This window comes from Ictidomys tridecemlineatus, chromosome X (assembly GCF_052094955.1).
Source record: "Ictidomys tridecemlineatus isolate mIctTri1 chromosome X, mIctTri1.hap1, whole genome shotgun sequence".
NCBI classification, from domain to species: domain Eukaryota; kingdom Metazoa; phylum Chordata; class Mammalia; order Rodentia; family Sciuridae; genus Ictidomys; species Ictidomys tridecemlineatus.
Window position 1 is genome coordinate 107,902,661 of NC_135493.1, and position 16,647 is coordinate 107,919,307.

The 16,647-nt window shown below is 35.3% G+C and overlaps 1 protein-coding gene across 4 annotated transcripts in view; it reads right to left on the reverse strand.

Annotated features, from left to right (window-relative positions):
* Pola1 (DNA polymerase alpha 1, catalytic subunit) overlaps positions 1-16,647 on the reverse strand; it is a 310,385-nt gene that overhangs the window by 122,548 nt on the left and 171,190 nt on the right. The window contains exon 35 of one of the 4 annotated variants that reach the window (XM_078035014.1): positions 1,352-4,818. The exons of the other annotated variants lie outside the window; for them this stretch is intronic. Coding sequence (XP_077891140.1) covers positions 4,768-4,818 — 51 coding nt within the window. The 3' untranslated portion in view covers positions 1,352-4,767. Of the gene's footprint in view, positions 1-1,351; positions 4,819-16,647 lie in introns of those variants that run through there. 4 annotated transcript variants of the gene reach the window in all.

Below are 16,647 nucleotides of genomic sequence, written 5' to 3' on the forward strand. Positions count from 1 at the left end.
GATAATCTATGCTGAAACACAAACACGCACACAATTTCTTTCAATACAATTTTCTTGTCTTCCCACTGACTTCTGTGATTACTACAGAAAGCAGGGTTCTAAACACATTTCTCAATTGAATCCTCAATCAATAATAGTAAAAAATTCAGATAGAAGATATGGGAAAATGCATTATGGCATTAGTAACTGTTTGCAAAATAGGCTGAACTCATCAATATGCACAGAAGTTGAGAAGAAGAAACCTCAGATACCTAAAACAGATTATAGTTTTGTCATCTCAGAGCTCAGTCACATTGCCTGTTCTCATCAAATTCAAATTCTTTTAAATCTAGGTTGGGTAATCTTCCTTCTTAAACCTTATAATGATTAATTTTTAATCATTATAAGAATTGAATAAATGCAAACATTCACCCTAATATACAACATTTTTTTCCTATGAGAAAAAATGCCAAATTTTCCTTACCTCTGCACTAAGTCTTAAATTGAAGTTAATAAGACCATAGCTTTTTAGCGAGCAATCAAGTTTAATGCTGAAGTAAACACCCAGAGCAAAAGGAAAGTATTTCTTAGTTTTTAGAATATGTATTAGTTTTCAGTAGTTCTTTGACAGAAACAGACTATTTATACTACTAAAATGAGATTTACTTTCTTAAAATGAAATGTGAATAGTGAGAAGAGTGCTATTTAACAGTACCAAAGAATGTTGGAATCAATACGAAAAAGCTTAAAAACAGACCAAAAACTGTCTCAAGTATATAGTCTTAAGGTTGGAGTACAATTGTCAACCTATCACTTATTAGCCCTTTCTGAAAATGCAGAGGGCCTTTCCCAAGGCTTTGGCTATTTTATTGCTATTTCACATTACCAGTAGCAGAGGGGTAAAAAAAAAAAAAATGAAGTTAAAGCAATTCAGATTTCCCTAGTCATAAATGCAATCATTTATTAAACACTTCTTTGGTTCTTTGAACTTTCCAGTAACTAGACAGACTAGGATGCAAACTGTCACTCTCTAATGTGAAGAAGCTTTTTGAAAAGAGTATATGGGCTTTAAATATGAGGCCCAAATTTAAATCCCAGCTCTACAATGTATTATCCTTCTAATACTGGCTGAGTTTCTTCCTAAGAGATTGAGTTTCCTTATCTATAAAAATAGAAAAAATACCACCCATCTCAGAGTTGTTGTAAGAAGTAAATTATATCATGTATGTAAACAATGCTTAGCAAAGCGTTTGACAGCCCCCAAAATATTATTCTTTCTTCTTTCTCCTGCTCTCTAAAGGTCTACAACCTTATAGGAAACAAAACAATTGCCAAGTAAAAGAATATAACTAAAAAGCCTGTACTAAAGAAATTGGGAGAAAAAGTTATTTATTTCAAGTTTTTTAAGGATTCAGAGCCCACCCACCCCAGCAAAAAACACAACAAAACAAAAAAACATCAACAGCTTTAATGTTCACAAAAAGCTTCCTAGAAGTGAGATGGACTTGGGTCTTAAAAGGATGAGAATTTAAACAGACAGACATAGCAAGTGGGTAAGGACAATTATGGCAGTCATGAAAAAAAACAAAAAAAATTTTGAGAAAAGGGATGATTTGACAGTGTTGCATGGGAGAGTCTGGAAGAAAGGCAAGTAGATCATATACTGTCTCAAATGCCAGCATACAGTGTTTCACTATAATTCTACACAGAGTTAACTGAACCACTATAGCATTCATGAGTGTGTATCAAATATTGTTGTTAGGGCTGGGTTGTGGCTCAGTGGTAGAGCACTTGCCTTGCATGTGTGAGGCCCTGGGTTCGGTTCCCAGCACCACATAAAAATAAACAAAGATTTTTAAAAAGTATTGTTATATTCTAGAGTGATATATCAAGTAAGGTAGGATACTACCTTCAGAGGTAAGGTCAAAAAATTACCCAAATCAGCTTAGATGCTGTCCAGTATACTCTAACCCACAAAGGGCAACTATGATTTAAAGCTTCCAGAAAAACAAAAAATGAAAGGGAGATATGAATGCTATTTACATATACTTAAAAAAGCATAAGGAAAGGTGAGTGTACTCATATAATGTTTAACACAGGTGTGGTTGTAGGAAGTAAGGCCTAAAAAGGAGAAGAGAATGTTTAGATTAGCTATGAAGAAATACTTCCGAATGTGGAAGATGAGAAGACAGCCCAGCAAGAGATTGCTGCAGTACCATTAATGCAAAATATTCAAAAGATTTTCAAAGCACAGTGGCAGCAAGATAGATTTCTCCAGATACAGTGTTTTCGCCTGGGTGACCCAGAGACGACATGTTAGTTCTACAATTTATGACTTTTGGATTAAAGCTGGGAGAGGGGGGTGTCCTTCCAGACATGGAGAGCCCTTAATGATAGCACAGCTACAGAACTGCACAGTGATCAAGAGTTACTGAACTAAGAAAAACCTCAGCAAGTATTCCCTCAATTATTTCGGCCCTTGGGCATTTCGATGGGAAACTACTCATTGATATTATTCTTTTTCCAACATTCATTTTATAGAATATCAAGACAGAGTCAAATGTTGACTTACTATGGTAAATAGAGGGGAAAAAAGCCTGCTTTGATTTCCTTTCCTTTATTACCACCTTGGTTTTGTGTTTTAGAATGTCGACTAGATTTGAAAAGAGGGTGGAGGATGGGGGGGCATGCTCTTCCCTTCAATGGAGACAAAAGATAGCAGCTATTTCATTCTGCTATATGAGTATGTTACCTCCCTTAATTCTCTCACCATCATATTAAACTGTGATTTTCAATAGAGGCCTGAAAAATGTATTACATTTTACCTGCTATTTTAAAGGAATTAGTAAGCAATTATAGGGAAAGGATAAAAGTAGGGCAAAAATGTTTTTGTTTTTTTCAGACCAGCTAAAATTTTCAGAATTTAAAATGACTAGAAAGGCAAAGTGTTAGGTATTCAGAAGGAAAATGTGAATGTTTTCCCAAAGGCATTATTAACAATTAATAATCATTACACTGGTGCCTTGTTTACCTGACCTTGTGTAAATTCAGCAGCCTGGTAATTAGACCCATATTTTGCACATTTGTATATTTCCATGCATAGATTTGACTCATTCATTCATCCATTAAAATTTGCTTGACAGACGTAGATGAATAATCAAGCTACAATTTGTATTTACTGGATTATAGAAAATTGCCCAAACTGTTAAGTTCAAGGAAAGCGCATTCTTGTCTCTCTTGTGACTGATGTAAAAGCAATTACACATCACAGGATTGCCCCAAAGCTCTCAGAAGAAGTGGCACTGCTTTTGCAATCTGGGGTCTTTAACAGTATCTTTTTTCTGAATGTACAGAGTCTGCTTAAAGATTAACTCTAACATAAGGAGGGAAATATCCCTGTGCATGTAAGTTTATCATTTATCTCATTACACTGACATTTTACAGTAAAAAGTGATATTCCAATCAACCTTCCACATTCAGAATAAACAACAATGTGACCTTATCCTGCAAGGACACGGCAAAGGCAGTGTAAGGTTTGATGAGGAAAAATAAGGCAACTTTTTTGGATAGGTTTATGACAATGTTTTTACAAACCAAAAAACAACAAGACCCAATCAGACTGATTTCTGATATAATCAATTGACGACACTATAAAATTTCATTATTAATGGATTTTCATGCAAAGGGAGCAGAACATATTTTAGTGTTAACTGATCCCTAAATTTGAACACTCAGTACTATCCAAGCATGCTGTCATGTGGAACTGTATTTTACACTACTGTTATTTATTTTGCTTTTGCAGTCACTAACCGAACCATCGCTAATATACGTTTTCTGGTCCAAGGTACAGTACTTCTTTTACACAGCTGAAGATACAACAATTTTGCTGTCTTAAATCCATCTCTTCAAACTGCTTATTTTGATTGTCTACTTTAGAAGTGATTTCTGACTTAAAAAAAAGTGTGTGTGTATATAACCAGCATTATCAGTCTTTTTTCAAGGATAGCCAGCATTATCAGCTTTTAAGCTCTTAGATAATGAACCAAATATCATAAAAATATACATAAAGATACAAGTATGCATTTTATATGATGTTTTCTTGGGGAATTTAGCACAATTGTAAAAGAAACAAAGAACACGTTTTCACAAACATACTAACATTCACACAGGTCAAAATTTGACTTGAAGTAGGTTCTTTGGATAGAAAACAATTAACATAAGTGCCTTATTTAGAAGTTCAATAAACAGAAAGTTTTCCCAAACTTCCAAAATATACAATTGATTCATTTTGATGTTACCAAATCCTAATTTTTCTAAACACCCCATCTTTTCTTCCTACAAAGCCAATATCATGATGGACATCAGAAATTAACTTCTTTGATGATGGCCTGAAATCACCCAGGTGAAGCATTAGTTTAGAAAATGAGTTGTTCTTACAATCCACAAATCTATAAGTACAGAAATAGAAATTCAGATGCTTCTAAAGAGTGTTACTTTATATAAAATGGAGTCTATGGCATTGTAATAGGCATTTCAAAGGTCTCATGTCAAGAAGATATGGTCCTGGCAGTTTAATATGATAAAACAACTTTGATGTTAAAGCCAAACACAAAAGCTATGTGCCTGACTCCTGGTCTCCACAGAAACACAGGGGATGGAGGTGCAGGGATAGCATCATAGAATTGTGAAAGGGGAGGGACTGCTGGCCAAGGAGACAGAAGCTGTTCAGACAAAGCTTTCCCCAGCATGTGACCTAGGTGATTTCTGTTTGGTTTGTGATCTGTTTGGTTAGTTGTCTTTTGCAAGGTTCCAAGTGTTGCAAATTGCACTCCACTCTACCTGTTAGAGAAAAAGAAAAGAAAGTGGCAAAAAGTATAGCTGTTCTGTCAACTCTTAGTGCTGGTCTAATAAAGAAAAATGTCATCTAAACTCATGTCCATTCACTTACTCGTATTCTTATAGAGTTGCTTCTACTATAAACTTTAGAATGGAAATGAGACACTGCATTACTATTGCCCAAACATATTTAATTCTACATCATATACTCAAGTTATCATCTAAAAATGGGAAATGGTCACTTTGGATGGAGAAGTTCCTTAAAATCAAGGTTGTAAAATTATATAATAAGCCCTTTGATGCTGAACTATCTTCTTCTGCTAGTCCATTAGGTGTACTATAATCACCAGTTACATAGGGAACAGGAAGGGTGTTCTAATTGTCAGGAGAAGATTGGCTATGATAAGCTTTACTGAGGCCCCTTCCAGAAGTCTGGATTTCACATTCTCTAATCAGCCGCTTTTCTACTTATACTGATTTTCCCTAAAACATCACCAGCACCACTGAGCACATGATCAATAAATATAACAACTCTCTGACAGGAGGCAAACACCAACTAGGCCTCATCACTTTTCTTTCTGTTAAGAGTACATATGTGCATGCAACAGTTAGGGAAAAAATATGCAAAAGCAGACAAACACACACACACACACACACACACACCACACACACACACACACACACACACACACACGGCTCCAGGCTTCTCAAAACTCTGCCTGGTATTTAGTTATCATGGTAACAGGAAAAATATATGACTACCCAGTTTTAAGGGAAACTATGGGAGGTGTGACTCTGGTGGAGCTTAAGTAGCATGTGCAATACCTTGGGTTTAATCCCCAGCAGAGACAGAGAGGGGGAGAGAGAGAAAATACACCAATAGGAATTTGAAAACCAGCTTCACTGCTAAGAACCCAATTTTCTAGTTATGGTCTAGGACACAGGAAGTGTGCTATTAAATAAAAGATAAAAATACGTTTGGTTCAAGGAGAAAGCAAGAAATGCAAAAAAATATTTTAGGGTGAAATATGCATTATGAATGTGTAAGCTTAACTTCTTGGAGATTCCTAAAAGTAAGTGAAGTTTAGCTAGCAAGAGAGATTAAAGATGATATTCCAGAAAATACTGTCTACTGCTATGGAGTCATTAACAATAAAAAATAAGAACTGGATATTCCATTAAACATAAATACTACACCTAGTGCTTTACTGGAAGTTCCAAAAGTTGCTCCCTTAAGCAAGTAAACAAGTCCTATATCTGCCATGTGCTTGGCACTATGCTTTGCTCACATGACATGAAGTTAGATATAAGACTACACAGTGCAGCTCACAGGCTGTGAGGAAGACAGCCGGTGAGCTTAGCAGTAGCTTACGTCAGAGAGGTATGTTCAAAGGTTCTGGCAGCATAAGGAACAAAATAAGACATTCTGTCTGGAGAGTTGGGTAAGGAAAGTTTTTCAGAGAAAGGAGAATCTCACAAAGTGGGGTATCTTGAGTGGTGGAGTGCTGTTCTAAGGCTAAGGAAATACTGGAAGGGAAGTCATAGAGATAGCAAAACACATGGGATCTTTGAGGAATACCAAGCTCTTTGAGGTATGCAGGGCAGATCCCTACAGGGGATAGTGAGGATAAAGAAGGTGTGGAGAGGTTGGCTCAAGGCCTAATGCAACAATACAGAATCTGAATTTTTAAAAAAATATATTTATTTTATTTTTAGTTATAGTTGGACACAATACCTTTATTTATTTATTTTTATGTAGTGCTGAGGATTGAACCCAGGGCCTCGAAAGCACTAGGCAAGCACTCTACCGCTGAGCCACAACCCCAGCCCCAGAATCCGAATTTTAATCTGTAAGAAATAAGCAATTACAGGGTAGGTTTTTAAGTGGAAAGAAGATGACATTCTACCCTAATTTGGAAGATAATCCTAGAAATGGTGTGGAAAATAGACTGATATGGGGAAAGTCCAGGTGATGGAGATCAATTATAAAGCTAAGGATGAGATGATTAAGAATTAAGTTAAAGCAGTGGAAATGGAGAAAAACGCAATGTGAGACTAAGAGTAATTCACATAATATCCAGTGTGGGCAATGTGCAGGTTTCTGTTATCCCAGAAACACTAGAGGGTGTTGCTCTGCATACTATACAAGAATATTGTGAGGAACAGATTGGGTAAGAAAATGCTGAGTCTAGTAAAGTGGCTCATATCTGCAATCCCAGCAACTGGGGAGACTGAGGCAGGAGATTGTAAAATCAAAACTAGCCTCAACAACTTATCGAGATCGTATCTCCAAACAACAACAAAAATTTAAAGGACTGAGGATGTGGCTCACTAGTTAAGCATTCCTGGGTTCAATCCCAAGTACAAAAAATTTTAAACAAATAAGAAATTTGGGGGCTTGGGGTATGGTTCAGTGGTAAAGTGCTCACCTAGCATGTGTGAGGCACTGGGTTCAATCCTTAATACCACATAAAATAAATAAATAAATAAATAAAATATAGGTATTGTGCCCATCTACAACTAAAAAATATAAATAAATAAATTAATTAATTTTAAAAAGGGCCAGGGATGTAGCTCAGTGGTAAGTATCCACATCACTGCAAAAACATAAAAACAAACAAAAAAAACCTATAAAGATGGCAGTGTACTATGTAACAGACTGTATGTTAACATAGGGGAATCCTCTCATATTAAAATTATTTTCTCTTGTTTGAAGGCATATTAAATGCTCTTGGTACATGATATCAGGAAATAAACTACATAGGGAGGAGTATCCAGTCTGACTATTATAGCCCTGATAGCCCCTATTAATGGTTTGCCCAAAACTAGTTTGCAAGATTTTCAAAGAACCCCGAATAAAGCCCAAAATATTTCAAAGATGAACAGTCATATATTTTCACTCAAGTTCCTACAAACTGAAAAAGTTGTGGAGCCCCATTTTTCCTTGTGTGGTGTTGGAGATGGAATCCAGGGACCTGCACATGCTAGGCAAGTACATGCTCTACCACTGAGGTATATCCCTAGCTCTTTTTATCTTGAGTCAGGGTGTTACTAAATTGCCCATGCTAGCTTCTAACTAGTTATGATCCTCCTGTCTCAGCCACCTAAGTAGCTAGGATAACAGGCATTTGCCACTATGCCAAGCCACTGCAAAACCCCATTTTTGTCATCTAATTCCTACAAGGAGCACTGAGAAAGGCAAAATGTAGCCCACGGATTGCCCAATTTTGGCTTTAGGGCCTGGCTCATCAAGTGCTAGGCAAAACTAGGCACATCCTGAAGATGGGAAGCTGAAGCTAGATTTTTTAAAAAAAGACTAAGATGAGTCATAGTCAAGTTTGGGATGGTGATGACAGAATTACAGATCTCAGAAACACTTTAAAAGGCTGAAAAGATCGTAACTCTTCAACATATGCAGGATCAGATAATGTAATGACATCATCACATGGGAGTTCTAGAAAAGATAAAGAGAAGATGACATTTCTATACACAAATACTCCTCACTTAGGTTTATAAATTATATCCACAACAGAGAAGACATAAGGTTGAGCAATCCTAATTATCTGCCATTAGTCAACTGTCAGCAATACATCAGAAGGCTTAATAAGGATGGTAAATTCCTACTAAAAATGTGGAAATACTAAAATGATGCAATGTATTTTACGCTTTCACAAAATTATTTTTGGTCACAAAATAAATCAGTTTGTTGTGGAAATTTACTCCCCTTCTCATTTATAAGTACATAATAAACATGATATAGGTATGAAAGCATACATACTTTTTATTTTCAGTCTCATATGTAACCAAAGGAAATCACTTTTCAAGTAATCAGTGGTTCAATATGTACTTTTTGAAAGGTTTAGTAATCACAAGGAAGAACTTTTAAAAATATGAATACCCTGTTCCCACCCCCAGAAATTCTAATCTCATGTTCCAGAGAAGGCTAAGTCATCAGATAACTCTTTAGAAACACCTGCCTCAGTGATTCTAATGAACAGCCAATGTGGAGATCCACTCTCTTAGCCTAGTGAACAGAAAAGGTTATGATTTAAAAAATGCTGGAGTGAAAAGAAATTCTAAGTGTGGCATTTGTAGAATGTTCTACATGTCTTGACATGCTCCTTTGGTTTTTTTTCCCGTGTAAAATTTTAGAATCATAAATATTTGGGACAGTATCAAGATTTCTAGCATGCAAGTCCTTACTGCCTAAATAGGACTTGTGTCTGTTATCCTTGTTCATTAGTAAGAACAATATCACAATTCACTGTTTTGCTTTCTTTTTTAAGCAACGTTTTTGTTTTCATAAAAGCAATACATGTCTATTGTGAAATATTCAGATAGAGAAAAGCAATGTGGAAAAAATTTAAAATCACATAAAACTTTCACCACTCAGACAGGATTTGTGCCATGTCAAACATCCTTTTAGAAATTCCTCTAAGTATATATACACATATATTTATGTAAATGTATGAGTTTTGCAAAAATAACATTATACCTATAAATTGATTTTTTTCTAACACTTGGTAGTATTATGTGGTCAAAACATTTGGGCCAATAAATACCATCTGCAAAATAAATTTTAAGGACTGCATATTTATAATGCATTTATGTAGGTTATTTTCAACATCTTATGGATTTTCAGTTCTTAAGAACCCTGTAACTCTCAGAACTATAGAAATACCAGACTGAAAAGTTATATAACTGTAATTCTATGTACTAGAGAATACAAGTGGAAATTCAATTTTCAAATGAAACATAACTAAGGAATTGTTTGGGGAGGAACTTGGTTATCAATTTAAGAAAAATGTAAAAAAAAGTTACATGCTGAAAACTAACATAAACGTTAATGAAAGATATCAAAGAAGACCTAAGTAAATGAAGAGACAATGTTCACAGACTGGAAGACTTGACATAAAAAAGATGACAATTCTCCCCCAAATGATACAGACTTAATACAATTCCAGTAAAAATCCTAGAGGATGTTTTCATTGATGAAAACAAGATGACTCTAAAAATTATGTGGAAATAGAATAGCTAAAACATTTCTGAAAAAAACATGGAGGAGGAAGAGGAATCACATAACAGAAGACTTACTAAAATGCAACAGTATCAAAACTGTGGTATTGGCACATGGATTGACACAGAGATCAATGGAGGAAGGACAGTCTTTTCAATAAGTGTCATTGGATCGACTGAACATACATAATAGACTAAAGGGAAAAACTGAATCTTGTCCTAAGCCTTATATAAAATCTAACTCAAAACGGATCATAGATCTAGATATAAAATTGGAGTTCTTCAACATGAGACCAAAAGTACAATCCACAAAACAAAGTGATACATTGAACTTGATCAAAATTAAAAAGTTTTGGGCTGGGGTTGTGGCTCAGTGGTACAGCGCTTGCCTAGCATGTGTGAGGTTCAGTGCCACATAAAAATAAAAATAAATAAAGGTTAAAAAAAAGAATGCTTTAAAAAATCTAAAAGTTCTGCTTTGTGATAGACACTATTAAGAGAGTACAATAAAAAAGAAATAATAAAAATATTTCTGATAAATAATACAGTCTCAGATAATCGAGAGAGAGAGAGAGAGAGAGAGAGAGAGAGAGAGAGAGAGAGAGAGAGAGAGAGAGATTGAGATTGATTGATTATAGACTGGGAGAAAATATTTGCAAATCATTTATCCAACAAAGGACTTGTAACTAGAATAAATAATTCTCATAGCTCAATAGTAAAAAAAAAAAAATCCAAATTAAATGATGGGGTAAAATTTGGTACTCTTCAGTAAAAAAGATATAAGGATGGAAAGTAAGCATATAAAAAATGTTCAATCTCACTAGCCATTAGAAAAATGCAAATTAAAACCACAATGATATACCACTCAACACCTATTCAAAGAGCCAAAACAAGTAACACCAAGTACCAGTGAGGATGCCCAGTAATTAATTGGAACTCTTCATATACTATTAATGGGAAAGAAATGTGGTACCACCATTCTGAAGAATAGTTTAACAATGCCTTAAATAATTAAATATACACTTACCATATGAGGCAGCAATCGTACTCCTTGGTATATTTATTCTACAGAAATGAAAATAAAAACCTCTACACAAAGCATTTATAGCAGCTGAATCCATAATTGCCCCTAAATGGACACAAACCAAATATCCTTCACTGGGTAAATGGGTCAAACAAACTAATATATCCACACAATAGAATAATACTCAGCAATAAAAGGAATGAACTGCGTGAAAAGAAGATAGTCTGAAAGGCTGAATGCTGTATGATTTCATTTATATGATGTTCTCAAAAGGACAAATCTCTAGTGATGAGAAAAGTTCACAGTTGACAGTAAGAGTGGGAAGAATGGTGAGAGTATAAATGCATAGCAGGAGGGAATTCTTAGTGTGATAGAACTGTTTTGTACAGTGGTTTTGGTGGTGGGTGCATGAATCTATCTATATACATGCTAGAGTTGGTTAAAGAACAAATTCTGCTACAGACATGGGTTGATTAAAATGGATGCACATTTGAACATAGTAAAGTTAAATTATCCTCTTAAATGACTTAATACCTAGGTCTAATTTCTAGAAAGCAGGAGTAGTGAATATAATTACTTGAGTGATGGAAAGCTGCTTGTATTATTGGGGTTCTTTGGCTTCATGATCCATTAAAAGAAAATAATGAGTTGAAGATATGACTTGGTTTTCTTTCCCAAATCCACAGAGCTAAAATATCTCATGACTAAACTCCAATGGGAATGTTAGGATTTTCTGCAGACTTTTTTTTTTTAGGGGGATTGTCCTCAGAGTTTCATTTTATATTCAAAGATCAAATTACATACCCACTCCTTGCCAAGCAAAGAAACATATAGGTGACAAAATTTCATTCTGCACATCTCTGGGATTGGCAGGCTATTCAGTATGGTGGCAGATGGTAGACCTTTCAGAAAGTATAATATAATTTTGTATCCTGTGGCAGTAGTCACATAATTTTATGCATTTGTCAACACTCACAGAAATGGACACCAGATTAAATTCTACTGTGAGTAAAATAAAATTTCAAAATGCAACCAGAACCCCTCACTTAAAACAATAAAATATGCTCATTGTAGAACACTTAAGATGACAGAAATATAAAGACAAAAATTTAAACCACCCATATTTCTACAATCCAAGATAATCACTAACAACAATGTGGTTTTTTTTCTAATTATTTCTTTGGATACATGGTATATGCATGGTATTTTTATCACATAACTGAATCATTCCTTATGCACTAATCTGTTCTTCCCTTTCTCAACATTTTCCTGTGTTTCTGCTCAGAAAATATTGTTTCAATTGACTGCTTATTGTACTATTCCACTGATGTATCATAATTTAACAATCACCTACTCTTAAATATTTAAGTTATATCCAACTTTTCACTATTATATGCTATTCATCAATATATTCTTACACATGAATTTTGGGGTACACTTCCTTAGGATAAATTTCTAGGGCTGAAAGAAGTTTCTGGGAGTCTACAAAGTTACAACTATTTTCAGAATATTACTAGAAATATACTGGCCTTTTTTGCTATATCAACATTTGCATTGATGGTGAAAAAATCAATGATGAGTAAAATTTCTGGCATACTGGCATCAATCAAGACAGTGGCCCCAAACTGTACTATCAGTGATTGTATTCCTCACCACCAGGCACTCACAATAACAAATAACTAAGCCAGTTTTACCTAAGAATGCCCTTAATGAGAGTAAAATTTTATTAAATTCAACCTCTAAATATATATCTCTGCATTAACACTTGCTGAGATACAGTAGTTGTCTCCAGAAAAAGCACTTGTGCAACTAAGTTGGAAGCTAATTGAACCACTTTGTTCAAAGAACACCATTTTTACCTGAAAGAATAACTAATAGACAAACTATGGTTTGTTTATTCAGACCCTGGTGTATGGCATACATTTTCTCAAAAACAAACCAACTAAACTTATCATTTCAAGAAAAATCAACAATATGTTACCAACGATAAAATTCCAGCTTTCTAGAAGTTTTCACTGGAATATTTGCATACACCACAATAAGTGCAACAGTTATCCAATATTTAAAGATTTTTCTGATGAGACTTATGATAATATGAATATGATTTTGAAAAAATTGTGTAATAAAATGCGTTAACATTTGGAAAATCTTCCTAAGTCAGTGAACTGATATTTTCTAAATGACTAATGCATACTGTTATATAATCATGCACAGGTAAATAATCTCCTCAAAGCGCAAGACAGACCAATGGATTTTAATGTACCAGGGCACAAAAATATTATAGTTTCAGATTCTGCATTGCAAATAACCTTTAAGAAACCACCTCATTAGAAAATTTGATGTAATAACTAAAAAATGAGTATTGGCAAATGAAGCTACACAACTATGTGAAGAAAATTTTCTTCACAAGTTTCTACTTAAACAATAGATCATAATAGATGGGACGCAGAAGCAGATATGAGAATCCAGCTATCTTCTAAGCCAGACATGAAAGAGACTTGCAAAAATTTAAAACAATGTCACTGTCCTTATTATATTATTTTGCTTTATATTATCAGTTTTATTGTTACTTACAAATGGGTTAACATTTTGTTACTCAGTTTTAATTTATAATAAAATGTTAATAATAGTTATAACCCACATGAATGAAACTTTTCAGAATGTTCAGTAATTTAAAAGTATTCAGGAGGGCTGGCCTAGCATGTGTGAGGCACTGGGTTTGATCCACATCACTGTAAATAAATAAATAAATAAATAAGTAAGTAAGTAAGTAAATGAAAATAAATAAATAAATAAATAAATGTGTCCATCTACAACTAAAAAAATTATTTTAAAAAAGAGTGTACAGGAGTCCCACAGACCAACAAGTTTGAGAACCACAGTGCCATACTATTACACATACTCATCAGCAAGAGAATCCATTTTGCTGGAAAATCTTAAATACGTCTCTCGACTCTGAGCTCTCCTTTGATCTTTCTTTGTCAACCAATTCCTGGAATAACTGTTCTTAAATATCACTAGATGGCAAGTTGTGGTTGAGGGAACTTGTACTATTACCTGTAACTTCACCTATGTGGTTTCTAAATCCTTAGTATACATATAGACGTAAATCCTGGGCAGTCTTGTTTTTTTCCAGGAACTTTTTGCCAAGATTTTTCAACAGATTTTTCTTTGTGGATGAAGACTGCGACCCTGACAGGCTGGGCTCTTAAGATCTAGACAAACAAATCATCTAGGCCTCCAGCAGCAACAGAGGCTCCTCAAACAGCCAAGGAAAGATGAGTATCTATGCAGCCTGAATAAGGCTTGGGACCTTTCAGGAAATAAGATGCATGGTATATTCGGATAATCACACACCCTAAGAATCATATGCTGAAGCACATTAAAAAAAACCAAACCAAAATCAAATTGGAGGGAATGCCAAGAATCAAATAAGCTTTAAACCAGGATAAAAAGTTACTCATTGCAGGGCTGTGGGGTTGTGGCTCAGTGGTAGAGTGCTTGCCTAGCATTTGCAGGGTGCTGGGTTCGATCCTCAGAACCACATAAAAATAAAATAAAGGTACTATGTCCAACTACAACTAAAACAAAATATTTTTTAAAAAAAGTTACACATTGATTTTCAAAAGCAAACTAAGGTCAACATACTACAGGTGTTGGTAAGAATATATGGTAAATTTACCCCTGAATTATGCCAAGCACAAAACAAACCAACTCATCATTTGAAAAAGACCAGGTGCTCTAATTTTTATCAGTGGTATTATTTTTTGAATCTATGCACTGAAAATTTCTCTATGGTGCCTTGGAAAGGCAGCTCAATTAATTCACTCCCAAAGAGAAATATTCCATTTAATGCAAGACTAAGCTAGACAGGATCATCTAGAAATTCATATTGGCAACTCTGCAAAGGGCCAATTTCCACACATGAACCATAATGTACACTCTCAGGGCAAACCAAATATGAAAGACAGCCATCGCCTAGGGCACTCTCCTCCTTTCTCTCGTTGACATGTGCAGCAGAGAACTGATAGTTCCGCTTTGCTCCTTGAAGTCAAGAAGGTCAATGGTGTGAAAATCTCACTTCTGAAAGGTTAAATGAAATCTGTTCTGGTTCAATTTCTTACTTTACTACAAAACAGTAGCTCTAGATGACTGGAGTTAGACCCGAAGTTGAGTTTTTCCTAAATACACAAGGTTAGAGAAATCAAACTGAAGAAAGGAATTCTACTGTTTTGGTACAAGGAGTTTTCTGTTTTTACCCACTTGTTTTCAGATATTTGACAACTCCCATAGTATTTTCTCAGCATTTCAAAAAGCCTCCAATTTTCCCTTCAGAGGCAAACTATATCAGGAGTTGCTGAAATCCCAGGTTCAACACATGCACTTCCCTTCGATGGCTGGACCAATACATTGCTGGGTGGTTATAATTAGCCTTCTGAACTCACTCCCCAGCTAGCCTTGTGATTTAGCCTAACTTGTAATGCTAATGCCCAGGGTTCTTGATCCATCCTTTTGTAAGTGACCACAGTTGAAGATAGGGGATAGTTGGTAATCATAACCAGCTGTCTTCACAGATATTATGGGAAGAACTTTAGACTGTTATCCCCAAGTCTGGTCTCAGTCCTGATGCTGCTATATGTGACCTGGGTGAACTGGGAGAGTCACTTGTTATCAACCACCTTTCAGAACATTGTGAATTTAAGACAAATTGCTAAGCACCTATTAGGTCAGACATGATACCGAGTGTTGGGCCTTGAAGGCAGCAAGAAGAAAGTTTCTAGAAGGACACCTCAGAAAGTTGGGGGCAGCAAGGCGCCAGCCCAGGTCTGAATCTTTGGGAGTTGTAAGCACTCAAAGGAACACTGCCAAGCTATGTCTATTCACTTTGTCTCTGACTGGAACAATGAACACTTATAACACACTCTCTATGTGTTTTCTAATGATTTTAAGTGTATTATCCCATACAGTCCTCACTATGACCTTACGGGGCAGATACTTTATAATCATCATTGTGTAGGTTAGGAAACCATGGCTTGGAAAAGCTCAATAACTAGCCCAAGTCACAGAGCTGATAAAAAAACAAACAAACAAACAAAAAAACCTAGACACGGATTCTGAACTAGGAGTTTGAGTACAAAGCCAGTGGCTATGAAGCTAGCCTGATAACTGATATAAGTGAATGCTAAGCTTTCAGAATGTACGGAAAGGCAAGGCAAGTGCTATGGCTATAACTGGCCCTACCTCTGATAAAAACTTTAGAAGACTGCATATGCCTAAGCAGGGCATGACATGGGCAAAGGAAAGACTATAGTTTAAGATCAGATCTTGCTGGTGGCTCTGGGGTCTGACCCCAATAGACACTAATGTCTGGACTCCTCAGGATTGTGCTCTAGTTCTGAGCCTCCCCGAACAGGGCCCATGCTGTAAGGTTACAATTACATGAAATCAAAGATAAAGAGGTGTTCTGATAAATAGAGAAGGTACAGGTAACTTTTGGTTTTTCTATAGAGGAAAAAAGTCAGTTGGCATATAAAATTATATCTGACCCTATTTATTAGAACTCCTTTATAAAAGCTAATATTATACGTGTATAAAATGAAATATCTGGAATGTTTTAGGGGACTGAATTTGACCTGTTATGCACTTAAATGTGTACACTTATAAATTTACTTATAATGATATTCTATTCTAACCATCACCAAATACCTTGTTTCCTAGTTATTCTTTGAGAACATAACATGGCGTAGCAGCAAAATGTTATACTCAGCTCAAAATTAGCTTGCTTGACTTAT